General features: G+C 33.4%; 1 protein-coding gene across 9 annotated transcripts in view; it reads right to left on the bottom strand.

Moving 5' to 3' along the window:
* LOC111680327 (myotubularin-related protein 3) overlaps positions 1-19287 on the bottom strand; it is a 34724-nt gene that overhangs the window by 9513 nt on the left and 5924 nt on the right. For 7 of the 9 annotated variants that reach the window (XM_046947378.1, XM_046947384.1, XM_046947386.1 and 4 more), the window contains 8 exons: positions 3072-3193; positions 2019-2914; positions 1761-1951; positions 1479-1674; positions 1225-1410; positions 845-1142; positions 660-765; positions 40-602 (listed from right to left, as the gene is read on the bottom strand). In XM_046947378.1, the coding sequence (XP_046803334.1) occupies positions 40-602; positions 660-765; positions 845-1142; positions 1225-1410; positions 1479-1674; positions 1761-1951; positions 2019-2914; positions 3072-3189 (2554 nt within the window). In that variant the 5' untranslated portion in view covers positions 3190-3193. Of the gene's footprint in view, positions 1-39; positions 603-659; positions 766-844; positions 1143-1224; positions 1411-1478; positions 1675-1760; positions 1952-2018; positions 2915-3071; positions 3194-12654; positions 12883-12986; positions 13133-19287 lie in introns of those variants that run through there. The other 2 variants (XM_046947381.1, XM_046947382.1) reach the window with 2 other exon arrangements.

Raw genomic sequence — 19287 nt, 5'->3', positions numbered from 1 at the left:
TTTCAATTGCAAGAACAGTTTTATTGTTATTAACTTTACCTTCAAGTTCTACACTTTGCATTAGATTTAAACTTAACGTTGAATGTTTTTCTATAGTTATACCATTACTACTATGTTCTATACCATTATGACCATTTTCTAAGGATTTAGGAAAGTCGTGTGGTTCCTCTTTTGAATTTTTGCTTGTTGTTGATGTTGTCTGCCGTATGTGAAGTGTTGTGGGAGGTGCTGCTGGTGGCTGTGGTGTTGTTAACCGTTGCAGTTTAGTTGCATAAGCACAGTCTGTTGTTTCACTTACTATTGATGTATTGGAGATGCCATTTAGTTCCTTTCTATAGTTGCTAGTATCCAATTCCTCAGTTGCATTACTACTGTCTGTTGTTTCGCGCTCAACTGACGGTTCTTTTCGATTGATTTCTATGTGTTTTGATGCAATTGATGCAAAGTCATCATTGTCATGATTGTTAAGTTCGTTTGTGAGATTTTCTAGTTTTCTTGTCGTATCATGTATGAAATTCGCTAATAAATCGGGTGATTCTTCACGTTCGTCTGATTGTAAATCGGCTATAGAATTATTTTCAGAATTTGAACCGATTGTTAGACTGAAAAGGATTAAATGTTATGTTTTACTATTTTCAAAAGTTAACAAAATAACTCACTTTGGATCAACAGTCATATTTGGATCACTAGAACGTCTTGAAATACTATTCTGTATAAAACCAGCTGTTATTAAGTCACCATAAGATCTTGTCTTAGACATGGAACCTTAGAAAGGAAAACAAAAACAAATAATATAAAGTAAACCAATAAAAATTACTTTCAAAATTCTCTTTTATCTACTTACTTATAGAACCCATTAAACTTTCATTTATATACGCTGGAAAATCAATACAATTCTGTTGATTACCACCCAAACTACCCAAATAAACTTCAGTCCACAAAGATAAATCTCGTACATTATGTGCCGGCCATAAAACTTTATCTTTGTTCGGTTTATACAATGGATTACGATACATGGGACCAGATAAGAATGACCATACCGAAAAGGTTCTTTCGAAAACAGAATTTTCCAAACGTTCTTTCAGAGTATTGCATAGGAAATTACCAAATAAACCCGAATGTGAATGTTGTGCCAATTTAATCTATTTATAAGAAAATACAAAAACAAATTTGTTTAAAAGTAATTTACTTTCTTTATATTAAAAAAAGAAATATACAATTTACCAAGTAACCCATGCTAAACTCAAAACTGCAGCGAAATTGTTTATGTATTTGATGAACTAAGTCCAGCCATTGTAAAAATACTGGACAACGTTCATTGAGTTCATCGGATCCCGGTCCATGGCCGCAGCGATCGGCAAATTTGTGGCCATAACTAAGCCATTCACGTTCTACTAAAACACGAAATCCCTGGAAAAGAAAAATATCCCAAATAGTTCTAAAATTTTGCTAATCTTTACAAAATCGAACACATTTACCTCTACAGTACGATAATAGGGATCCAAACACAATTGTGCAGTGGCCACTATTTGTGGTGTACGATCCCAGCCATCCGAGCAATGAACTAATACTGGACGTCCTTTCTTCTCAATCGCATGACACACTGTCATAGAAGCTGCCAAAAGGCCAGAGAGATGCTGTAGCCACATAGTCTTCTCCAATAGACCCAACCAACTTTGGAATTAAAAACAATAATTTATATTTAAAAAATATTTCGGAAATTACAAGCATTTAAACAAATGCTTTGAACTTAAACTTACTTTGGTACATCTGGTGGTGAGGCACATAACTGTCGTAAAGCATGAAAACTTTTGCGTATAACATGAATGTTGCCTAGATTCATGAATTCAATTTCTGCACAAGGATAATATTCAATACACTCGCAACCACCACCACGGGCACGATTTGTAACCGCAGATGTATAGCTACGGGCATCAACAATTAAAACTTTCTACAAAAATAAAACAAACATTTAATAATATTTTATTTATACAAAAATATCTAAACGAAAAACTTACTCTCACTTCGTCGAGAGCCACCTCTTCATGACTACCATCTGGACTGGAAGGTGAACTATCAGCCGATGGCATTTGAACACTTTGTGCAGACTGTGAAGTGTTTGTCAATTGACGCATTTGTTCGCCACGATCAAAGGCGCAAGCATCCGCCAATGCCTTTAATAATTGTTCATCTTTGGTATTGCGCCAACCTAGCCAGCCAACTTCAGGTTGACTACATCTGGCTATAACAGCGCCAGATTTTCGATGACGCCACACAACAGCCGGCAAACGTCGAGAACCTCGAAAATTTGCTACATTCTGTAAGGTCTCATCGGAAATGCAACAGGGTACTAAAAGCTTCGGAGGATATGAGGGACATAATTTAAAGTCTTCATTGGCTTGTGAAATACGCCACGAGCCGTTTAGATCAAAACCCAAACGCTCTACTTCACGCATAAAATCATCTTCATAGCGTGAGGACATTTTCTGCAATCTCTCTCCATAATCTGTTACCGAGTAAGACGTTGGATTTTGTCCATTCTCTGCTGTAGCAGCAACACCATTTGTTTGACCTGCTTGTCCCGTTTGACCATTGTTTAAACTATCACATGCCCACGAGCAGAAGGGAAAGGCAAATATAGACTCAAGTGTTTCGGGAACACCCACTGATAATTGTATGCGCCTTTGCCATTCTGTACACTGTTCGGCCGTTTCAAATGAACACTTAACAGTGCTGGCGTCTTTACAGCAAATTATTAAATGAAACAAATCTCTGCATTGTGCCGATTCAATGAGACCCAGTGGTATGGACGTTTCAACATTTGTAGATGATTTTTGTAAAAATATGCGATAATTCGATAAGGCCAATACGCCATCATCGGTACGCCCCAAATACTTGACAGACTCGCCAGCAACTGGGAAATTAATAAAAATATATAATAAAATTTTAACTTAATAATTCTTAAACAATCGAGTTATCAACATGAAAAGGAGTCAAATTGTTCAATTTTCAATCATTATCGATTGTCCCAATTTGACTCTCAACTTGTAGGTAATACTTTTAAGACTTACGTTCCTGAAATGGGACTTTTAGTTGTAGATCTTCTTTCTCCATTTGTGGTTTAGGAAATAGTTCCGCAGCTCTTATCATACACAATGATGGTGGCGGCGATCCATCAGATGCCTCCATTTAGCTGTAAAGATAAGAAATAAACACTTTTTAGTAAATTATACATATTAACTAAAGCTTAAATAAATATTGATAAAATCTGACATCTTCCTTTGGCTCTCGACTTCTATAGAAGGTACAAAAACGTGGATGAAGAGCTAAAATCAAAACCTAAACTAAGTGGTGGGCAAACTTATGGTCATTTTCGTGTAACACAATTATTGTTTTTGTAAGACTCTGGGAGTTCTTTTTTGTGACAGCATGGTTTGTAAGATGTCACCATAGTTTGGTCATTCCTGAAGGAAAATCCTTTTTTCATGGGAACGATTTCATAATTGTCATAAGTGATGGGTCGAGATATGATCCGTTTTAAGTACACTATCTCAATAAACTTAGCTAAAGTCGGATAATGACAGAGAAAATAGGGCACCAAGGGGTGTTTTTGGACCTGTTAGATAGGGACAATGCGGATATCATGATCAGGGTGGTGGATGTTGGCTAGTTGGATGATAGAAGGGACGTGAAGAAGGAGGTGGTTACCTGCTAGTAAGGAACAATCCGAATATCCTAATCTAGGTGGTGAATATTAGGTAGTTGAGGCTTTTGACCTGAATATCCTGGATTGGGTGATGGATATTGACGTAGTTGGATGATAGAAGGGACATTAGGAACGAGGTGGTCGACCTGCTAATTAAGAACAATTCGAATGTCACGGTCAGGGAGGAGGAATTGGAGGAGTTGGACAATATGTGAAAGACGTTAATGACAGAAATGTCAAGTATGATGATCAGTGACTCCTTTGGTGAAACGAGTGTCACACAAAAATTGAAAAAATTATCTATGTTCTCTGAAGATTTTTAAGGAAATCCGAAGGAGGCACGTTTGAGAAGACTTCTCGCAGGTTGTTCAGCAAGTAGCCAAGCTTAACTCCACGAGTTGTTAACAATACATTTCAAATGAAGAGAAGCATGCCAGGAACGAGCCGTTGAAGTTTCTTGTTATTCTGAAAAGAAGTTCTGGTCAAGGGATATGCTCTTTCTTAGACAGCATCGACAAAGCGTTGCTAAAATTGAAAAAAACTCCTGATACATTAATAGAATACTCTTTATTGTGACAAGTTTTATAGTAAAAATTTTGGTTGGGTTATCCACAATGCGATGAAAGCATCAAGTTTTAAAACTAGTTTTCTGCAAGATTGAATTTTCAAAGTTTGATATTCTTTAATTCGGGATCCAATTCCAGATTCCTCTTATGAGGCTTTAAAGGGATGAGACTCTGTTTGAATTCTTAATATTATTTGATCTCTAGTTTTAACATAAAATCGCTTCCAAGAATTACTGACTAAATAGGATTAGTAGTTTAAGTTCTTCTCCAACTTTAGATGTAATGAAACATTTCTAACTGGGGCTGTTTTATACACCTATTCATCAGCAGATAACAGGTAATATCATTGCAAATTTTATGGCTTCAAAGCTTCATTTGCTGAAGTGGAGACCAGTTGCGCGTATAACTAACTTGTACGGGAAAAACTTTTTTGATCGAAGTGTACTAATAAGAACATTTTGGATATCACAAAGGAAAGAACTTGGTCCCATTTTGTTTCTTCATTACTCTTAGGTCCATAGTTGTTTCTGTTACAGTTTTGTGTTTGGAGTATAGTTTGCTATAAAGAAAGCTTACCCAAATATTACCCAGCAACCGAAAGTAAGAGTTTTCCGCCATTAAATCGAAGGTGTATGTAAGTATCGATCTTATATAGTTTATGTTCAGTTCAGTTTCACTCAAAATTTTGATTGCAATCGTTTATATCAGTGACAAAATCTTTGAAAGAAAGTTAAGAATATTGAAATAACTTTCATTTCGCCGAAATAGACTCTTGAACCAATATTGAAAAAAGTCGAAAATCTTTAGGGTAAGATACCGGAGACCAGGTAGATTTGGGATGATTTGAATTTAGCGCAGCTCAATTTATTGGGTTAGATAATTATGCGAATGACATTTGTTTACTTATAGTAAAATATTGATTGCATAAAAATAAAAACTCAAAAATTTATATTTAAATCAAGAAACATATAATCAATATATTGGAAAAATAGATATTGTTTTTGTAGCAAACAATTGTTAAGATTCTTTACAACTTCAATTTATTAAAGTTCAAACTTTTTTGCTTTATCTTTGGCATAATTTCCATAAAAAGTGCTTAGTTATATATTTCATCATAACCACGTTTCACTGATATCAATGACTTTCGTTTTAACTATTTGTGATATTTTAAACATTAACTATTAAGTTGCCTAAAGTTTTTTTTTTATAAATTAGAACCACTTTTATGACGTACATTAAACATAATGAATTATCTAAATCTATATTAAAATCCTTATAACCACAACCACAAATATACTTTAAAATCATTTAAAAATGTATTTGAAATATATTTAACTAAATTAAACTAATAAATTATATGAAAATCACTACCTTTTTATTTAAAAAATACACATTAAATAATTAAAACTTCTTTTTTCTTTTACAAATGATTTCGTTTTTTTGCTTTTTCGTCTAAAACATGTGCTTTTTATTAGAGAACTGTAAAAGGAGGAAATGTGTAAGGATATACGTACAAATGTCCATATACGAAAAAGTACTGCGCAGTACACAAATCGTAACGTAAAACAAAAAAAAATAATAATAAATAATAGTAAAATAAAAAAGCACATGGAAAATTTATCGCATGAAAGTATTGGTTAAAATGCCATAAAGAAGAAATTATGATAAATAAAACATTGGATACATATTTGTAGGGAAATGGAATACATACTTGTACATTTGATATACTAGGTACATATGTATATACTAAATAACAAATATATTAGATAATTTATAAAGTTAGCGATAGAGTCAACTTGCTATCATTTAGTTTAAACTAAACCCAAATCGAAACTAAATTGAAAACAATTCTACAAATAATTGAGGACTTGGCATAAGTAAAAAGTTAAAATCACTTCAAAAAAGAAACCATTTGGTTAATAAATAATATTTGTTTATGTATTTCATATTTTATTTACTTACTTTGTATTTAGTACATATTTACTGCCTGTTTCTCTAAATGCGAACGAACATTTCTTTCCCATTTTATATTGAAAACAATAACAATTTTTCGAATTTATTTGTTATTTTCAAAATAGAGAACAGGCCCTTAATGAACAAAAAACTTTTATTTGTTAACCCTTTTTTCTAATTTTTTAATTATTTGTTATTGTAACGATATATTACAGGATTCTATACTATCCTTAGTCTACCAAAGTACTTTTATTTTTGTTGGCTTGACACGATGCCTTACATAAAGTTATTGCAAACACTTAAGAACTTTGTCCGGTAATCTGCTTTTAAGCTTTTTAATAATTATGAATTCCAAGATTTTAAGTTTAAAGACTGTTAGGATTTGTAATAGACACGATTCTCGACCAAAGCTTTAGACATTCTTCCGATCGAAAAGCACCCCAGCAAACACTTGCGAGAATCTGTTGTTACATGGATGACTCTTAATTGCGAGACAAAACGGGTCTACACAGAAATCCGAAAACAGTAATATACTACAGTATTCGTAATCACAATACTAGCTTCTAAGCTGCACGAGATCGAAACCGTACATAGGAATAATGGAAAAGAGGAATACATGACGTAAAATAACACCTACGAAGATGATTTCTGTTATTGAACACAACGTCATGCTATCAAAGCATTGCCCACTGGAATGTCATCGAAGAGGCCAGTTACAAACACAGAATGGTATTGACACAACTAAATCGAAAAGGCGTACCCCTCTTAAGTCGTACTGGTCGTGAATAAACGACATCATTCAAGATCTCTGTGGCACAGGCCCACACCATGTAAATAAGTTAGAAACATAGAGTGGTATTGGCACAACTAATCCCGATGTAGTTGTGCCAATTCCAGTCTGGCGAAACAGAAATCGAAAGTACCTATACGAATAATGGAACAGAAGACAACTACAATATTACGAAGTAACTTCCTTCAGAAGAACACCTACATGACGAGACAAATATGCTTTCCGAACAACCATCTAACGGAGTCAGCATTAATTTAAAATGAGTTTAATAAAATCTTATAAAAAAGAATCAACATGAATGTTTTTAATAATTAGAAATCAATCTAATTCATATTAGTTAACATATGTTATAATAAAATTAATTTATTAAACATGTACACAGCATGCTAAAAATTTCGTTAATATTAATAATTTTCAATGTAGACATATTTTCGAATACATATTTAGACATGCCTTTTCACAATTAGGCAGAAAAGGCATATCGTTCATATAATCTTACTGAGTGTCGGACTATTTAAACAGCTTGCTTTAATGCATTTTTTTATATTTTTACTTTTTGGCTGGCATGCGTTATCGCATCAACAACTTGATGATTAGTGTTCGAGTATATTATTTATCTAACCTTGAAAATTGTTGTTTGCTCGTTATAATTTTTTTATTTTAACAAAAAAACAGACCAAAAATAATATAGTATATAAAAACATAAACAAAAAAACAAATAAGAAAATATATTCGTTTAAGGTGATCATTTAAACGCCCTACAAAGATATACAATAACAATATAAATGTATTATGTTGTGTGCGCTATTTTTTGTGAAAAAAACATATATAGCGATAAACTAAATTAATTTTCCACGAATGTTTAGAAATTCATCAGTTAGTTAAGTTTCTGACTTCTAGATTAACATCTCTCCCAAGATTTTTTATATATACATACTAAAATTGGTCTAAATCCATTCGTTCAATTTTGTACTGTAAACCGAAATTTTTACTATAACCTAAAGTCTAAATTATTCATTGTGACTTCTCTCCCCCTTCTCTGGGCTCAGTCCATAAGGTTTTTAGTCCTCATATGTTATTCTCTCGTCCATATTTATACCCTACGTTACTTTAGTGAAGATGGCATATTGGGTTTATGCTGATGTTTGTAACGCACAATAATATTGGTGCTATAACTACTTTTAAGTATACCAATCGGCTCAGAATCATTTTCTGAGTCGATTTAGCTATGTCCGTCCGTCGATGTAAACCTTTAATCAAACTACAATTTTGAAGATAATTCAATAAAATTTGGTACATGGTCTTCTATTGTCCCATGGTCAAGATTGATTCATTATTTCACCTAGCCTCCATACAGGGGCTTGTAAACTTTGTAATCAAACTATAGGTCGCAATTTCGGAGATAATTCAAGGAAATTTGGCACATGATCTTGTATGGTACCGTAGACGAAGCCTATTGAAAATAGTTAACATCGGTCCATTATTTCACCTAGGCCCCCATTCGCATCTCGACAAAAAGCTGCAAAACCAAGATCTATTCTAGTCTTGATGACCCTCATAAACTTTATAAATATAGGGCCTTATTTGAGGCCCTATAAAAAGTCCCTGTCAAAATGTAACTTAAATGTCCACAATGTCCACTGAGGCAAGCTAGAATTCAACTTAAATGCTTTATTATGAAAACTGAATCACATTTTATTCGTATACAGTTGTAGGGTTTTATATGGTCCGCCTCGCACGACTATTACTTGTTTATACTTAGCGTTCCGTCGAATGATTTAGGATAACTTCCTTAATCTCTCTGTTCTTATTATAGTTCTTTAATTGCAGATTATCCCTGACTGTTTTAAGATATTACCCGCCCTAATTGCTTTCTAAATGTCGAAGTGTACATAAACCTCTGTTGGGGACATTGTGAATGGATTGGATTCACAATGTCCCCAACAGAGGTTAATGATGCAGACTTCCAATTCCAAATTAATGTTATGATTTGAAAGACTTTAGTATATTTCTCTTGTCTGTCAGCATAGAACTATATATTTAACAAAAGATTCCCGCAGGGGTTTGCTTTCTTTATGACTACGGTATCTAACAATGTTTCTAAAGCTTCAGCCGACGGCTGTGGCCTTATACTAATCCGAAAGAGCAATAGGTAAGTCTTGAGATATAAAATCTTAGAATGCCAAATGGTTCTTCGACATGTTAGCAACGTAGTGTACTTGCCTTATTCTTATGAATGAAGTCTACCGGAGGAGATTTGAAGGAATCTTTTGAGCATCAGAAAATGATATTTTTTAACCAGTTGCTATGTTGCTCAACTCAGTGATTAGACTAAGGATAATTGGTATGTGGTAAATGATACATTCAGACCACTGGACATTAATCAACTGTTTGGAAATCTTAGACAATATAGATTACTACACCCCAAACCAATTTTTGAAGAAGTATAGGTTTTATCGAATAAACACCAATAGTCAGTCCGCCCTAAAGGCTAAAAGTGGTAACATAACATCTTGCTCTAGCAACAGAGCACTCCGAGTTTCTCGTCGGTCTACCGCTTTCAAACTTAAAATGCTTCATATGTGATCAAATCCACGAGCACAGATAGCCGATTAAGGCTAACTAAATATGACTATTATGTCTCCGTGTTACGACTCACAAAGATATCAAGCCCTACTTCAGTTTTCGAAATCAAATCTATGGAACTTAAATATAGTGTTTACTAGCCTTCTATGCTCTTCACAAAGAAGACTAAACTTATACAGCAAGAAGCTTTCACGACTAACAGATTGAAGAGGGCAGTACTCTTATTCTTTTTTAGTAGTGTCCAGCCCTAGGTTAGCATAGCTTAGAAAATTGACTTATGTAAGTTTTCTTCACAATGCAAACAAGAGTAATTGAAGTGTACTAAAGGTTGCTTTATCTCTACAGGAATCTCAAAGTCCATAATGAACATCCTGCTAACCTAACCTAAAGCTTATGCCGAATAATGGTATCACTTGTATTCAGCACTCAATATCTCAATGGCTCCAGATTCGGATAATTCGTCTTCTGGTTAAGAACATTCGAAAACTAAAAATTTAGCACTGTCACTCTATTGAAACGTGGTAGTGAAAAGACAAAATCTTATAAATTCTAAATAAAGTCGTTCATCTACGATTAAAAATATTCAAATGTGTTCCACACGATATAACCAAATCAATATACCTAAACCAACCACACTTTAATGGTGGATATAAAAACGTCTTTGTAAATCTTATATATGATCATTAAATAAATAATATATGAACAAAATACTTGTGTGTATAAAAAGAATTTGCAATTGTGTGTAGAAAAAAATAAAAATGAACAAAAAAAAATTAAATAAAAAAGCAAACACTTTCATTTTCAAATTTTTACATTTTTTTCTTCTTTTTTTTAATAAACAGACGACATGCACCTGCAATACAAACACATGTTAATTTTTCTGTTGAACAAGTATTTTATAAAAATCATTTGAAAATTATTTGGCGACATTGTAGACATAGAAAAAGAGCATTTGTGTGTGTGTGCTTAAAAGAAAGGGAAATCCTCTTTAATAATATGTAAGCGTAAAAGTGTGGGCTATAAAAAAAAATATTTAAATGTCAACAAATTATAGTTTTCTCCTTAAACGTTTCTATACAGTTGGATAGAGTTGCCATTGTGTTACTTTTCCAATTTGCAATATGAAACATTTAATTCTAACAATTAATGTTAACAAACAAGTTAAATAAAGTGTAGGCAGCCTTGTTTTGCTTTAAGCAAAACTTTCCTACAAAAATTTCAAGGAATTTGGTAAAAATACATTAACGGGAATTCATGACAAATTTTTTTCGTAGAAACCCTACTATAATTGTAAATATTTTGGGGTCTATGACCAATATTTTGAATGAAAATTAAAACAATTAACAAAAAGGAAATTTGTTTGTAATTTTTACCTCCAAATGTTGACAATAACAAAATAAAACACGTGCATTAAGAATATAAATAAATTAATTTTAATACTTGTTGAGTTTTAACTAAAGTTACAGAAATTTTTAATTATTGCAAAATATAAATAAAATTATGAAATGCATTAACCAAGAACAAATTGTAAAGAACATTGTACGTAAGCAAGCTTCAAATATAGAACAATGCTCATCAAACTCGATGGATTTATAATTACTTTTTTTAATCGGATTTAATCGGTTGTTAGATCTTACAACATTGGCAGCAAAATGTGCACCAAATTGGTAATAACAATGTAAACTTAAAAATTTTGACTACCAATATTTTTAGTAATGCTTTTTCTGATTTAATTTTTTGTATTTAATTCATGAGCCAAAACCTCATTGAAAGTCCGCCCGTTATTCTCTAAATGTTCATATGAATGTCAAAGTTCTTCATGTAGAATTTGAATATTTCAAATACACGAATTTTTTAATTCATATGGGGACTCACAGTCCGACTTTTTTTCTCCAAAATGGCAGATACATAAGAAAGTTCTTCTTGCAAAATTTAAAGAATATTGCTCTATTAGTTTCCCAGATAAACAAAATTTTATATTTAATTCATAAGGGAGCGCAAAGCATCTCATTGTAGACCGCCTGTTATTCTCTAAATGTTCAGATGAATATCAAAGTTCTTCAATTAAAATTTGCAAATTCTAACTCTAATAGTTTCTCTTAAATACGGATGTTTATATTTAATTCATATAATGACTTAAAGACACACTTTTTTTCAAATATTCAGATAAATATTGACATTCTTGGTGCAAAATTCGAAGAATTTACTTTTATTAGTTTCGTTTAAAATTTACTTATGATGAATTTCATGGATGCCCCCGTATTTTGAAGCCAGTAATGAGTATAAGTAAAGGGACTTTTGTAATTTTTAAAGTCGTTTATGTTGAGTTTAAAAGCTGTACTTATAGTTTAAAGCCAGCAATGAGCTTTAAAGTCATTATCTAAAGAGGACCTTATATGGACCGATCCTCATTAAATTTGGTAGAATGAGATCCATGTCTGTGGCGAATTTCATTTTTATACTCATATTTTTAAACTATTACAGCTCTCTATATGGTGGGTGGGTTCAATATTTATCTCAACATTTTGGAAAAAATCGGACTTTCAGCGTTGGGGGTATATAAATTAAATAGAAAATTCGTATATATGAGAACCTATTAGATCATTACTATAGCTGATTTTTTAAGTTATTAATGTTAAAATTATTTTCCGGTGAGCCACAGGTATGGAGGCAATACAAAAACGTGATGGATGAAAATGGGCAATTTTTTCAATAACAAATAAACCTATGGGGAATATTTGTGTGAAATTCAAATTCTTTGATTCTTTCCGTTAGACCCTATCGTTCTCTTAATAGGCAGACAGGCGGACATGGCTTTTGTGGGACTATGATCAATATTTCGATGTGCAACAAAAGTGGGTACAAAATACGTCTATTCGATAGATTTTGTACTCAGGAATTTTAAAGTAATATGATATATAATCTTTGAATAATTATCTTTGAAAAGGAATGTTATAATAAAATAACATGAATTTTCTTAAATTTATGTTTTGTTGAAATTATTTAGAAATATTGGACGATATGTTGGGCACAAATACAAAATAATAATTTACCATGATTTTAAAAATATTCACATCTGGCATCTCGGTAGATCTACCACAATATTTCTGTTAAAATTAATACAATTCAAAATTTCTTTTTCTTTCTGCACATTAACATTAAACTTTTAAGACAACATTAAAATGCAACACTCTACTTTTCACTTTTTTAAATACAATTTTCTATTTATGTATAAACATTCAAGTATGTAATTGGTGTAATAGTTAAATATTAAAGAAGACACATGTTATAAATACTCCGAATGCGAGAAGTAAAGAACACTTTATTTTTAACTAAAAGCAACCAACGGTAGTAGTTACTCTTAAAGGAAGCAAATAATAAATACCATTTCAGACTACCGACGCAATATGGGGTCATTATTCATTACCGTTACCGATATGTAAGAAACAACCAGACATAGTAGACTACGGTGACGGCGACAACAGACAACCAACCGTTTATTTATGTAGCACAAGTGACACTGCCGAAGTCTATTGTTTTCATATTTATTGTTACAACATATTGTGGCATGAAAGCACACAATATGACACACACACACACACGTACAGATTCAATGCCTAGCTGGCTGACTGGCTAGTCTCTTTACGCTTGAATACCGTATTGAATGTGGTACGAACATAAGAACAGCTGATTCAAAAACGCCGCATAGTGATGATAATGAGATAAAAATAAAAAAATGTACTCATACTGAGAGCAGTTGAGTTGAGAAAGGTAGCAAATCATATGTACATATCTATATTGAGAGTATTACGAATATTGGGGCAGGCGGGGTGGTCATTATGTTATAAAAGAAAAAAGAATGTGCTTGTAAACAGATATCCCCCAAATAGTATAACTTTCAAAAGGTAAAGCAGTGGATGTACTTTATATCAATTTATTTGTTGATTTCAACATTAAGGGCAATATCTGAGGCCAGATGTGGCTTAAGCAGAGCTTAAATAAAAATATATATCCTTAGATGAGGGCTATGGTTACACCTTAATAATACTGGAAAATAAAGTTTTGAACTGAATTACATATAAAAATTTAGATTAACATAGAAGAAGTCCACCATTTTTCCTTTTCACAATATTACTCTTACAATTCACATTAATATTTTGTAAATAATTGAAGGGTTTTTCTTACTACTTTTAAATAAATACATATTTTACAATTTCTTCTTTGTGAGCAAATCTTAATAAACATAAGGACACAAATAATTATACATATAATATATCATTATTATTGACCTTATTGGATTGTTATGAAGAATACGTAAGGTCCATTAAGTCTTTAGATTTCTTTTGTATTCTTATTCTTTTAATAAGTACTTCAGCAATTATATATAAAGAGAGAAAGACAGTTTGTATTTGGTTTGTCGCAACATTTAAAAGGATGCAGTAAATGCATTCAATAACAGTAAGAATTTGGGTCAAACACATTATCAAAAAAAGAAAAACATCATCATCATTGTCATCATCAAAACTAACAACAACAATAAAAACCATTAAGTGGAAATGAAATCATAGAAATTTTCAAACATCAATATTTTGCAAAATGACAAAAAAAACTGCACTAAATGAACATGACTTTTGGTCTCAAGTCGAATGATAGATGTAAGATATTTTCTTTAAAGTTGGTTTTTGTAGACATATTAAAATTTTAGAAAATTTAGTGAAAATGTCAGAATTTAACTAATTTTTAATATTGTCAATATGTAACTAAATCTCTCTTCAAGTTCGGGCATTTCCTGAGGATTAAACGATCAAGTAGGGTCTTATAAGTCCAAAGTTCAGAGAGATAACAATAAATAGGCCTAATAAATTACACGTTACCTACGCGTTAGATGGATTATTAACAAGGATGAATGGTGCTCGACAGCACGATGGCCTTCAGCCAATGAAGAATGATTTGTTTATGAAAATTAAGGTATTTTGGATAGAGAATCAGGTACTCTGTATTCTTGAACAATGACAATTATATGTTCCATATTCTTTAGTTTCACAACATTCAGTCATAACCTGCAAAAGTTTGGTAATAAAGAAACAAACTATTAGTGAAGAGGGGAATTAGAGACCTTAAAGTTTTCTATTTTCTTCGTATCCTAAAGTTTCAAAGTAAAGAGAAAGAAAATACTAAAAAACTAAAAATAGTTAGTTAGTTTGAAAGGAGGATGTACATATATACATCAAATACGAAGAAATACACATAGGCTTCAATCGGGCCTGTTGTGCGCCCTTTAAACAGTGCCTCGAACCCACCACCTCCGGTCTACCAGATTAGAACTCTAACTACTAACTTACCGGAGGCCACTAAGAACAACAAAAAGAACAAATAATTCCTAAGAGGTTCCAACCAAGAAGTTCCGCGAAAGCATTGTTTGAATGTCGTTCTTGGAGGTAGCCCACTGCCTATAGCATAAATAGAGATGAACCTGCCGCGAAAAACAAGAGTTGATCTGGCACAATTGTGATCGGGATGGTGCAACAGGCTCAACACCTACTGGTGCCGCATAGACCGTGCGTCCTTAAAATATATGCTCAATATGTGGACAGGGTCCCCATGATACCCACAAGTGAGTCCGATGGGGATCCCATCATACCCACCATAAAGTCTATTCTACTTCACTTAGCCCAATGGACTTACCCTATTGAAGTAGCCCAATTTCTCTGCTTGAACCTAAATTCAAAAACCCCGGTTCTTCGCTCCGAAATGACTGGTTTATCAACCCAGTCACACCGACTTTACACGTGTCGCTGCTACAAGCAAGAAATGTTAGACAAACTGAGTCCACGACAACCGGTTCTTCGCACCAAAACTACTTAGTTTACACGAACAACGACCAAGGTTTGTAAACCCAGCCACACCGATTTTACACGTGTCGCTGATACAACAACAACCAAAACGATTCCCTGCAACATAAATTGTCATACAAACAGAATCTCCGTATTTAACACTGTTGAATAAATGACTAATTTCCATGATAGATCTTAGATTGCGTGAGATGAATTGCAAAATTTTCTCCAGTACTTTGAATCCAATTTACCCAGCCATTTCATTCAGTCTCTGCATTCTAGGATTGTGAAAAATTTTATGCTCATTCGTCTCTAATTGTTCTGTACATTCGCATATCCTGCAATAGTCCTTTAATGAATGATTTTTAACCCTCATTACCATCTTGCTCGTCAGCAACCTAAGAGTATTTCTCCTACTTACAAAAAGAACTTGATTTTTAACCTTGACTTTTAACCTAGATCAATACGATTCCATATCAGATCCGTCGCTCTGAAGATCACCAAGACATCTGCTTGGAAGGTAACTTGGACTCTAGGTAAAATCTGCCCATCAATCAAACAGTCTACAAGCGGTGTTGCCATGAGAGTTGTCAATTAGACCTACTTCGTACATTGTGTTATTGTGCCTAAGGGTTAGACTAGCAAGGACCAATAGTGTATTTTGATTCCTAGCCTCTGCACATCATTGACCTTCTTGAGCATCTTCCTAGACATTAAGTATTTAAGGAAAGTACATAAATCAATAGATGTCTAAAAAACCATTGGACTAAGCAAAGTTAGAAGCCCTATTCAATTTATACATGCAAGGTTATCATGGGGATCATGATTACATTCTGGGCACACAATAAGTAGGTATATTGCTGTTTCCATATTCGACGACAGAAGTGTGAAAGATGTTTTCGTTTTCCAAGTATCATTATCTCATATGCCTACTGCAATCCTTTAATAATAGTTCTTAGTTTAGAGAAAGATCAAAAACCGAGTTTGTAATAGATCTCTTAACAAAGATTAATAACAAATATTAAAAACTTATTAATAAAGTGTTTAAAAAAGATTTATCAACTTTCTCATAAAGATTTTATAAAGTGAAAAGTATATGTCTGAAAACAAATAAAGTATTAATAGATATTATTTGTTTATTAAACTTTAGATATAAAACGCATTTATGTTGCAGTCACTTATAAATGTCTACACATAACAAACAACCACAAAAACATTCCAAAGTTGGTGATATCGACTCCATTCATTAATGTGTATACAAGTTTCTTTATTGATGATTTTATTTTACTATAGAGCTGCTGCTATCGTATATTATTGAGTGTGAAAATTGAAACTATATTGAAAGCTAAAATAACTATGGAGTTTCAAGTGCCATCAACATTCCATAGCAAAAAAATGCGTGTAGAAACGCACATATTCGTATGATCATACATATGTATTTACATTCATACATTGACGAACGAGTATAAACAATGCCATTAGATACTTAATACGGTGTCTGTCTGTCTGGTAAACCATTAAAGTAGTTCAAACAAATATTTTAAATTTGATATACGACTGACTACGACTAGTTACTAGTAGCAGTCGAAGTACCTAACTCGTAATACTTTAAATGCATTTCAAACTATGAGTATAGGTATTTTATTTTCTTTTAAAACGTATTTTTAATATCAATCAACATTTGTATAGCCTTTATTTGTTAGTTATATATATTTAAAAATTTCACCATTTGCAAATCAATGCTCTTCGTAAGTACTATTTTTATTAACAGCAATTGCCTTCATTGGTTATGTTTGTAGAGTTGTAGATCTTTGAGTTACGTTACTGGAAATGTTACAGATTTCAAATATTTAAAATTTATAGCAATAGCATATCAGTGGTGATGATTGATCAATTATGCGTCTGCTGAATGATTATCTCCACGAAATACATCAGTTTTTCACTAATCGTATTCTTCAGTTATTACCAGCAAAGTCATCAACAACTCTTTTTACCAACTGGTCGAAGGAAGTAAACCTAACTCTTGACATTGTCATTGATGGAGTACAAATTCCAACCGTGCTACACCCAAAAATATTGGATGGAGCACAGCTTACGCGAGTGCAATCACTCGCAAATAAAAAAAATAATAAAAAACGTTCCCACGACAATTGGATCTTCGCTCTGGAACGACCCGAGTCATACTCGGCCAAAGATTGTCAACCCAGCGACAGCATTATCAGCCGAAAGTTTTTTTCCCCAGGAAAGAACTATCGGCCACAGTCGAGCTGTTACAACAACAACTCGCAAATAGCGAATTAATAAGAAGGTTCTCAAAGCGCTAGCCGGCAGCACTTAGGGTATGGATAAATAAATAAACCTTGTTATCCACATATAAAACGATTTGTCAGTTAGTGGTTGTTGTTGTAACAGCTCGACTGTGGCCGATAGTTCTTTCCTGGGGAAAAAACTTTCGGTTGATACTGGGTTAACAATCTTTCGTTCCGGAGCGAAGATCCAATTGTCGTGGGAATTGGTGGTAAATTATGCTGCTCCAGTGTGATCATTTTCGCTCAGTGATACTTATTGAAGAAATATTCGAAAATGCCGCTCTAAGGATTGTAATAACCTGCATACAAATTAACACGGACGATCACCTGCACGATGAAATAAAGGCCAACCCAGTCAAGGAAAATAATGTCATGTTGACTAAACAGTACCTACGGTATGTCATCTGAGGTGTCATATGAACCTCTTTTGAACAAAGAAACGCCATAAATTCCGCAGTCGCAGGATAACGTACTTGGAGGTCGGCTCCGCTCATAGCAGACACGGAAGAAAACTGCCGCGGAAAAGAAGGGTAACTCTGGCACAACTAAGATTGGAATGAATCAACAGTCTCAATGGTTTATAGTGGTCACGTATAGGCCATGGCGTCGGATGTCCTGTATTCAACTGCTTAGCCAACCCTACTCGCTCTGTCCAATACATACGTGTAAAGTTCGTTGCATACAAGCAACGAAACTTAGAGTGGTATTGGCACAACTTAGATCGGGATGTTGTACCCGTTTAAACTCATACTGGTCGAGAAGAAACGACACCATTCAAGATCTCTGCACTGCTGTGCAGAGATTGTGTGTTTCAAAAGCTTTTCAACTGCAGGGCAAATCCAATCCTCAGTTGGAACCTGAATCCCTTTGAACCCAGCCCAGTTAGATGCGGCTCGTCTACTGGGTTTAGATCTAACTGATTTGGATAACCAGAGCGAGGAAGAAGAGTAGTTTCAGATGTCGCTGCTACAACAACAACTCTTACAGAGTTGGATTTATAGACGCATTCAGTTGATGTATCCCAATTTTTAGGCCTGGACATTGATGTAGCCCCTTCCAAATAGATTATTGTATAGTTTTTGCTGTTACATCAATAACAACTGATATGCTATTCATTTTATTTGTAGCCAACATCCAACATTTTTGACTGAAACACGTTCGTAAATTGACCATCAATAACTTAGATGTCAAAAAATGCTTATTCCTTCCTCCATGAAGTTAATGTTCTTGTTGTAACAGCTTGACTGTGACCGATAGTTCTTTCCTGGGGAAAAACTTGACAATCTTTGGCCGAGTATGACTTGGGTCGTTCCGGAGCGAAGATCCAATTGTCGTGGGAACGTTCATGAAGTTGATGAATAGTGTTGCTGTAGACTTTGACGAAAACTAATGCGTTTCATTGATATAACAATACGCCAGATGGCATTGTGGACCGTCGCCATGATGATATAGTCATCCGCATAAGATATCAAATCCACTTCTTGTGGAGTTGTGAAGATTTTAAAAATGTGGCATTTAAAGAAAAGCTGTGACAATATTGTAT

This window comes from Lucilia cuprina, chromosome 3 (assembly GCF_022045245.1).
Source record: "Lucilia cuprina isolate Lc7/37 chromosome 3, ASM2204524v1, whole genome shotgun sequence".
Lineage (NCBI taxonomy): Eukaryota > Metazoa > Arthropoda > Insecta > Diptera > Calliphoridae > Lucilia > Lucilia cuprina.
This window is presented reverse-complemented; position numbering and strand designations above follow the sequence as displayed.